This window comes from Poromitra crassiceps, assembly GCF_964638095.1.
Source record: "Poromitra crassiceps genome assembly, chromosome: 15".
NCBI classification, from domain to species: Eukaryota; Metazoa; Chordata; class Actinopteri; order Beryciformes; family Melamphaidae; genus Poromitra; species Poromitra crassiceps.
The window spans coordinates 33014925-33024678 of NC_139634.1; the positions used below are offsets into that span (position 1 = coordinate 33014925).

Consider the following 9754-nt stretch of genomic DNA (forward strand, 5'->3'; position numbering starts at 1 on the left):
CGTTGTGTTGTGCGTGCGATTCCGCGCGCACGTTTTGTTTGTTTGCGTGTCCGCGCGCGTTTGTGTGTGTGTGTGTGTGTGTGCGCGTGTGCATACGCACCACTGCGCGTGTTGAGGATATGGTGCTTGTCGAGTGACCAGCCTCCCAGATTGGTGGGATCCAGCTCAAAGCCTTGCAGGATGACTGTCCTCTTCTCCCACAGAACGAGACTGGCACAGGACTCGTACTCGTAGCCCACCGACACTGCGCGTAGAAAAGAGTAGGAGGTACAATAAATAGACATAGAGAAAAGTAGACAAACGGAAAGTGCAAGATGCAAAGTTCATTTCACTTATAAATTGTGTGTGATATACACACAGAGCAACTAGTTAGCAGCACCTGTATCCTGTACTAACACCTCACTGACAATCTCACATGCTTGCTAAATCAATTAAAAACCTTGTTAATTGGACAGATTGCCCGTTGGGCCTCCGACTCCACAGGCCAGGCCGGTTGCCACGGTAACAAACTCTGCTAGTGGGAACATTACGCCTCCATCATCGTGCATGTGTTGACAGGGTCTCATTGATTGGTACAAACAGACAAGTAATGGAGGAGTTGAGATGAGTTAGTACGCGGCCACTGCTGTGTGTGTGTGTGTGTGTGTGTGTGTGTGTGTGTGTGTGTGTGTGTGTGTGTGTGTGACACGGTATGTGTGCGTCTGCGAGTGTGACATGCACATGTGTGCTCCCACCCATTAAAAGGAAGAGTGTGTTCGCACATCGACTCCCACATGAGTCTCGGTGAGAATGCTGTTACCCGCACCTTTTCAGCGTCACCGCCGACAACAATGCATACACCTGCATCCGTGACGCATGGCTAGCAAAACAAACAAACCTCATTCTAAACCGTGTATATCCAATTTATATTATATGAAGCCTTGTGGCTACTGGGGGGAACTTCAGGACAATGTGATCTTGCAAACAGTCTGCCCTTTACGCTTTTTAGTCCACAGTGCAGTCCCTGATGTCCACACCGCATCTCTGGCCTGAAAGCAGCGTTTTGGGCTGACAGCTACTGTGAGCGAATGTGACAGTGGAACGTAATAGCACTGAGGCTCCCCTGGCCCCCTGCTTGCTGCTCCGCTAGCTAACTGCTAACTCCCCCTGATGGCTAATAACCCTTCAGCATCGTTACGGCTGGCCGGGCGGAAGCACGCGTGGCGCAGCCTCAATGAAAATGAGACAGATGAAAAAAAGCACTTAGCTGTGGCTGTACTGTACCGTAGAGCGGTACTGCAGTTTATTATCCTCCTTCTCCAAGATCCCTAATTAGCACTCTGTCCCTGTGTCATTGTGAGTATTCCCCTACTGCTAAAGTTTCTAATCCAGTCAGGACGTGCAACACTGGGAAAAGAGAGCCTACACCTTCGGCCTAACAAACACAGCTAGCTTCTCTCCCACCATCCATTCCTTCCACTCACCGACAGCCTCGGAGAGCCCGTAGACCCTCTGGCCATACGCGTCGGTCTTGTCCCAGATGTAGGTGTAGGCCAAGTTGGGCGAGGCGTGGAACCACTTCTGGAAGAGATGCCCCTCCACCGCCACCATCAGGTGAACCTTCAGCAGTCCCATGGACACCACGGCCGGGGTCATGGTCACCTTGAGCAGCGAGCGGTAGCCCTGCGTCCTGGAGCTTAGGTAGCACAGCTTCAGGCTGCTGCCGGGCACCTCGATCTGCTCATGCAGCACCTGCAAGACAAAAGGAGAGGGGATGAGAGAGGAGCGGGGGATTATGGGGGGATTAGAGAGAGAGAGAGAGTAATGGGGGTCACGTTCCACTGAGGGCTGAAGGACAAAAATAGAGAGGGGGGAAAACAATGGAAGAAAGAGTGAGTGGAGGAACGGGAAGGGAGAGAAAGCAGGAAAGGCAGCCAGGCAGCCAGGAAAGAAAGAAGAAAGGGAGGAAAAGCAGAGGGGAGATTAACCTGCTGCCAGAGGCCAGCGGTATACAGCACCTGTGTCTCTGGTATGATGGGCTTCTCCCCCGGCTTGGAGCTGAAGAAGGAGGAGAGAGGCGAGGCGATCACCAGGGGGTCCGGTCTGACGAAGCCGCTCAGGTCGCAGCCGGGGATGGTGTTCTCCTCGGTCTTCAGCACCAGGGTGTCCATGGCGTAGAACTGGCTCCAGGGCAGCCACACGGTGCGCTCCTGGCTCAGGAAGGGAGCGCGCTCGAAGCGCAGGGTGAGCGACGCGCCGCCGTTGGCGATCAGGTCAAACCTGGAGAGGTTGTACAGGACAGCAGGGGGATGGGTGTGAGGGGCAGATGGACAGAGCAGTGGGGGATAGAGACTGCTATTTGCACTGATATAGACTGTCGATTAGTTGAGGTACTCGAAGTGAAATATTACATTAATATGAATTAATATGTAATATTAACATTATGATATTACGGTTAACATTATGATATTACAGTATCATAATCCCCCCCCCCCAGTTTTTACAATGCATGACTGCAGATCTAGACACATTTTCTATACATTTGTATGGGCTTTTGTAGACCTGATAAAGTGAATACAATACATATTTTGCACATTCTATATATTATGCTATAAAACACATGCTATATGCATTCCTCATATTAAATATTGCATGTCCATGGTGTTTTCATTTATTTCCAGAATGCATGAACTGCATTTTCATATTTTGCACACCCTGCATATATGCTCTAAATATGCATGTTTTCAAATTATTTTTCAATCATATACTTTCACTTAACAGGTTGTACTTTTGTAATTGCTGGTTGGGTTATGCTTGATTAACTCATTTGCTCTGGCTCTCACCTGAAATCCTATTTTGTCTTTGCTGTATCCTATTACTTGCAGCTGCAAGGGCCTAGTTTCCCCATAGGATCATTTAAGTGGAATCTAATCTAATCTAGACTAATGTAATTTAATGTAATGTGATCTAATGTAACCTAATCTGATCTAATAACACCGTGTACATAGTGAGGGGATTTCAGCAAAGGAGTGCTGGGTAGCTTGTGTACACATACGTTCCATCCTGCCGTGTCAGCGTGTAGCCGTAGTGGGGGTAGTTGACAAAGGACACGTTCACCCCCACCAGAGGGGTTCCATCTGTAGTCAACACCTGACCTCTGATAAGAGATGCCAAGCTGAAGGAGGAGAGGGAGGGAGAGAGAGAGAGAGGTGGTGTAGAGATAGATAGATAGATAGATAGATAGAGAGAGAGCGAGTGTCAATGTGTCACTGTGAATCTATCAACTCGATCTTTTCAACCATCCATCATCTGATTTGATTAATCTCTCCATCTTTCAATCATGCAAATTGTCCATTCATTTATTGCTCCAGTCCTCCACCATTCATTAGAGATAATTAGCAAATCCACCATCGAGATTAGCACACTTCAATCATGTAAACAAACCACGTCAAAGCAAAGATAATGTGGGTGTGGGTGTGCATTTTGTGTGCATGTGTGAGGTCCTGCGTGTATTTAGTTTGTTATCCCAGAGAAGCGGTGCCTGCAGGAGTGTCTGCTGCACTACACTTGAATTTGTGCGATTTCAGGTTATCACCACTTTGATAAGTTATCTTCTTAGAAACATCCGTCTGAACATTGTCCGCCTGCGGACAGGATTCAGGACCACGGACAGCAGCTTTACATCGCATCCACTCCAAACGGCATACGTACACAAAATGGAGAACCTCGGCTCGGACTGGAAACTTTTCTTTGGGTCTTGGCAAGCTCTGCGACCCATTCTGAAGTGTAATTGGCAATTCTGTTATTGAGCCCTGGAGCCAGGATATTTTTGAAGGCAGGCATATGCAGACGCCAGACATTTATAAGGAGATAACTATCAAAGGGAGGATATTCCCCAGTACGTAATGCGCGAATGCAATATGTGGTCTACAGCTAAATGAAAGACATTTAGGCAATGTTCCACCACACAACACCGGTGACAGGCCACAGTCGATTTAATAGCTTGAAGCGTAGTTTTGAAAAAGTGGAACTTAGTTTTGAACGCTTGAAGCTCAGTTGTGAATTTTAGTGGGAATTAATTTGGACTTGTGTTTGAGGCTCTGTGGCCATAAGAACGTTTTGCACACTTTGCGAAACCAACTGCATTTTTGTATTTTGTCATTTTAGATTTGGTAAAACAACTTCTCAAAACCAAACTTTGAACTTGTGGCAGTGATACCTTCCTATACATGTATAGTATGTGTCTCCATTGTACGTCTATGTAAATAATTTTAAGTTCTCACAAGTCTTGGTCTGACGCTAGGTGGGCCTTGAAGTTACTGGTTCTCTACGTCTAGGATATTGTCGATGGCGTGAAACTTCGTAGCATGTGTTTGTGTTGTGTACTGTTGTATGTGCATCTTCCGCACCTGGAGTTGAAGGGGTTTTCCCCGGGGATGATGTGCGTGCTGTCCCGCCCGACCAGCATCTTGACGCGGTCGTAGAAGGAGCGGACGCGGGGCAGGGCCAGCGGGCTCTGCTGGATGACCAGGAGGGGGTCCCGGGACCCCCGGCACAGAGGGCTGTTCTGACAGGGACTCTGGATGCAGCAGTCTGGGTCCATGCAGTCGGTTAGTCCATCTAAGAGGGGAAGGAGAGAGGGAGCAACGATGTGGTGGTGTTAGAGGGGGAAAGAATACAGATAAAAAGTTATTACTGTCTTCCTTTACCAGATTCAATATTTAGATTAGATATAGATTAAATATACAGTAGATTAGATTTAGAGTTTCTTTCTTTCTTTCTCCAGCAAAATAGGCTCTTCTCATGAGAGCGCTATCTTATCCTAACGTTAACTTAATGTTAATGTTAACTTTTCCTTCATTTCCCCCCCTTTTCCTCCCTTCCATCAATCCCTCCATCCCTCCATGGTTTCTTCCTATCTTCCATTCCTCTTTCACAAGCTGTTTCCCTACTAGGGCTCTTCTGACGAGAGCTCTATCCCATAATGTCTACTCCTCCCCCCATTCACCTCCTTCATTGTCCTTGTTGTCAGCGCAGGAGGTCTCCATGGCAACACTGCAGCCAGGGCCCCTCCAGCCTGTCTGGCATTCACAGTGCCAACTCTGCTGTCCCATGGTGCACTGGCCATTCCCATTACACAGGTTAGGGCAGCCATCTTTGAGAAGAGAGGAGGAGAGAGGAGACGAGAGGGAGGTGAGGAGGAAGGAAGGAAGGAAGGAGATGATGGAAAAAGACAGGAATGAAGGGAGAATGGCAGGGTGATGCTCGTTTGCTTCATCATCAGTGACATACAGATGAACACACATTCTCTCTCTCTCTCTCTCTCTCTCACACACACACATACACACACACACACACACACACACACACACACACACACACACACACACACACACACACACACACACACACACACATGCTCATACAGTACACTTACTACAGACCAATGAGCCTCACTCAATTTAATAACCACACGGTAGCATACTGTAAGTATTGATTGTTCAAGAATCAATTTAATTCTGAAGGTCAATTTTCATCTACACTTTCCCATCTGTATGTCTCTATAGCAGTGGGATGGCTGCTAACCTGAGTGTGTATGTGTGGATAGAGGTGGATGGATTACCTGATTCACTTACTCGATAGAGCCCCACCCGATCATCTCTCTCTCTCTCTCTCTCTCTCTCTCTCTCTCTCTCTCTCACACTCACACACACACACACACACACACACACACACACTCTCTCTCTCTCTCTCTCTCTCTCTCTCTCTCTCTCTCTCTCTCTCTCTCACACTCACACACACACACACACACACACACACACACACTCTCTCTCTCTCTCTCTCTCTCTCTCTCTCTCTCTCTCTCTCTCTCTCTCTCGCTCTCTCTTACTTATGATTCAGTGTAGGTAATGGGATTCTGATGGCCTGAGAGTAATGCTGTCTCATGAGAGAATGAAATTATGTTCGACTGAGTGTGTGTGTGTGTGTGTGTGTGTGTGTGCGTGTGTGCATGTGTATGTATGTACATGGTGGCAGTCTATATAAACTCATAACCCTTCACTCAGCTTATGCAAAAATCCCTACCGCGCAGGGCGCACATAGCAGAGCAGAGCCCACCCATAACCCAATCAAAACATGGACGACACGGAGTCATTTTGCAGCCATAGGGAGACCGTATATTTTTGTCAAAGCAACAGTGCCATTTCCCAATCAACACTATTTCAAAAATGTTGCCCAACAGTCATTTACCACCTAGTTTGCCACTAAACTTTCTTTTGCGACGCTGTAAATGGCACCCTGCTACTGTAGCTTCTCTCTAACAAGATTGTGTGTGTTTGCCACACTAATCTATCATCAGTGCGAGGGGGGAAAGCCACGATGACACCCACAAATGACAGCCTTTTCTCCAGCAGCACCCAGAGCCCCAAACAAACTGTGTCACAAATAGATTTCCTCTTGGATAAATGAAGGAGCGCGATGCGACGCTCTTAAGCCTACCAGCAGGAGCCAAGAAAGGCTTGACTGATAAAACAAATACACACATGCACAAACTCTCAAACACACACACACACACACACACACACACACACACACACACACACACACACACACGCGCGCGCGCAAAGTCGCTTACTCAAAAACATCAACACAAAGACACACACACACACACACGCACGCACACAAAAACACACACACACACAAAAACACGCACACACACGCTCGCACCCAGCAAGGCGCCCCCTAGAGATGTGACCTGACATTTCCGACTCAGTGTGTGTTGACGTAGCGCGAGAAGGACAAAATAAGCCAGTGACAGATTAAGAATATGAAAGGCTTTTCATCGAGTCCTCCTCGCACTAGAAGATTAATGAACATATTTTCACTCACGTTGCACTGTAGGATTTCGCCCTCTAACAAATCGCCGCATCAATAAAAACCCGCGCGTTATGAATACAAATTGTGTAATCTCAAGCGAGGCGGCGGCTAAATTAACAGGCATTTCACCCCGATTGGCATTTTATCATATGGCACGACCACTGGAAAGTCAACAAAGGACTTTCAGAGAGACAGAGCACCTTCTCATTGGAGGAGGAGGAGGGGAAGATGGGGAGGCAGGGAAGCTTAACCGCGTTTTTTCAGCTCAACAAGAGGAATCAAATCAAAGGTTTTTATCTTTAATTAATAGCATTTTGTGCATCAGGGGAGCGCTCGTGACGCCGTATTAACAGGCAGGCTGGAATAGATTGTCCCAAAGTATTGAGCTCGGTGAACAAAGGCAGTTAGCAGTGATTGCCTGTTAAATGGAGTTGCCATTTAAAGCAGCCAAATACTTATGAAGCGCCCGGACAGGACGATCCATAGCAGGCATTGATCGGCTGGGCAGGGCAGGGCCGCCTCTCTCTTTAATGCCAGGGCCCAGTCGATACCCCCCTCATACTAACGAGAAGAAAGAGGCATTTCACAAACTATTAAGTCCACCCGCCCCGCTAATGTAGCTGGACTCTGATGAAATCCCCTTAAAAAGGAGACGAAATTGCCTTGGGTTATGGGTCAGCACACACACACACACACACACGCCCGGGTGTGGTGGTGTGTGGGGTGTGTGTGTGTGTGTGTGTGTGTGCATCTGGTTAGAGAAAGATTCTATGTAACAGACTCAGCAGACTCGGAGAGAGACAGACATGGAGACAGAGAGGGGGGGGGGGGGGGGAGAGAAAGAAAAAAGAGAGAGAGAGGGACAGGGAGAGGGAGGGAGAGAGAGAGAGAGAGAATGTTTTCCGTAATTTTCTTGTTTTTTATTTATTTATTTATGTATGTATGTATGTATGTATGTATGTACCGTATGTATGTATGTATGTATGTATGTATGTATGTATGTATTTATTTATTCATTCATTTATTTTATTTATTTTGTTTAATGAATTGTACCCCCCCCCACCCCCACTCATTATTGAATTGCATTATCCTTGATGCTTTGGCAATATTGCTCATCTGACATTCATGCCAATAAAGCATACTTAATTGGGGGAAAAAATGATAGAAAGAGGGAGAGAGACAGACAGACAGAGGCAGAGAGAGAAAGTGAGAGAGAGCGAGACAGAGACAGAGGCAGAGAGAGAGAGTGAGAGAGAGACAGACAGACAGACAGAGGCAGAGAGAGAGAGAGACAGAGAGAACTCTAGTAGAGTTCTCTCTGTCTCTGTCTGAGAACAAAGTAGAAAAGAAACAAAGTCAGGATATTGCAGTAAAAAAGTTCAGCCAGCGTGCGGCCCTGTCTGCTCCAAAGGCCATAAAGTAAAGGTCAGAGTCATAAATCCCAGACCACTGCTTATGGATGGAGCAGATAACGCAGCGCTACGTCGCATCTCCTCACATAAACCTCCATTCTCTCGCCCTCGTTTGTGAAGAAGCCACCTTACCTTCACACGTTCTCTGACCTCTCTCTCTCTTTTGGGGACAGAGGAGTATCAGAGACACAATTGGGAGGGTGTGATGGAGAGAGTGTGTGCCAAGTTGTCTAACTGGAAATGGTTGCTACCCCAGCTGTCGTATAGGGGTCGGGTTTTGGTTGCCAACAACTTGGTCGCCTCGACGCTGTGGCATAGACTGATTGTCCTACCTTCACCGAGAGGCCTGATTGAGGACGTTCTGGTCAGGCCAGCATTGGATCAGAGCCCCTGCTTTATACCTGCTGGTGGATGAAGGAGGCCAGGGTCTTATAGACATTGCTTCTCGGGTGGCGGGCCTTCAGGCTGCAGACCGCACAGAGACTGTTGTAATCAGTGTGGGGGCACGGTGGCTCGACACAGCCAAGCTAATCCTGCAGGCGGCGCTGGTCGTCTGGGCTACAGTAAACAGCTGTTTCTGCTGTGAGGCTGGAGGAGGTGGATCTGACGGGGCTGCCACCTTTCTATACCTCTGTCCTGGAGGCATGGAGGATCCTGAGGGCCACCAGAGATCCTGCTGCTACGGCTGCTTTGTGGTTGTTTGAGGAGCCACTGTTCTTCAATGATCTTTTTCAGGCCCGGACTCTGTCTTCAGCCAGCTTGAGATCTTTTCCTGAGAGAGGCCGGTGTTTTAAAGCTGGTCCATCTGCTCGCACCTGCTGAGCCGTTACAAACTCGCACGAACATTAGACCCAGGCCGCTGCATAAGATCGTGGAGGAGGTCCGGCTCTCTCTTCCTCAGCACCTGGGGGTGTTCCTAATGGAGAACAGTGCACTGGCTAGCCGGTGGGAGGAAGATGCCGAGTACGGATTCCCGATGCTGACTGTTCTTCCCAACGTGGGGGAGTGGCAGGAGGGGGAGGGTCGCTTCCTCTCGTTCATGATGACCCCACAGCTCGGGGAGTTTGAGGCTTTGGACAAAAAGGCAATTTACATCCTGTGCGTGAAGGTGAGGCACTTTCAGTCATTACAAGCCATGAAAGCGTCGAGGTGGACTGAGTTTTTTGGTCCAGGCTCTTCCCCAAAAGGCTGCTGGCGGTCCCTGTACAAGCTGCCCGTCGACAAACGGTCAGCAGACCTCCAGTGGAGGATTGTACATGGGGCATGGAGGATTGTACATGGGGCATGGAGGATTGTACATGGGGCATTAGCTACGAACAGACACATAGCACACCTTGATCCTCTCTTCTGTTCACAGCCTGAAACCCTGGCACATCTGTTTGTACACTGTTCTAGGTTGGTTGGGGTTTTTGATTGTTTGGGGGGTTGGTTTTTGGTTTTGGGGGAGGTTTCTTCTGTTCAGTTATTTGTGTTTGGTCCCAGGTATG

General features: G+C 48.1%; 1 protein-coding gene across 1 annotated transcript in view; it reads right to left on the minus strand.

The window, feature by feature from the left end:
• The window catches only part of LOC310790563 (teneurin-2-like), a gene marked incomplete at both ends in the record, with an annotated part of 240232 nt that overhangs the window by 18667 nt on the left and 211811 nt on the right, over window positions 1-9754 (minus strand). Inside the window, 6 exons of the mRNA XM_083652265.1 lie at window positions 101-244; window positions 1464-1731; window positions 1998-2259; window positions 3035-3154; window positions 4389-4599; window positions 4988-5134. Coding sequence (XP_083508391.1) covers window positions 101-244; window positions 1464-1731; window positions 1998-2259; window positions 3035-3154; window positions 4389-4599; window positions 4988-5134 — 1152 coding nt within the window. The remainder of the gene's footprint in view (window positions 1-100; window positions 245-1463; window positions 1732-1997; window positions 2260-3034; window positions 3155-4388; window positions 4600-4987; window positions 5135-9754) is intronic.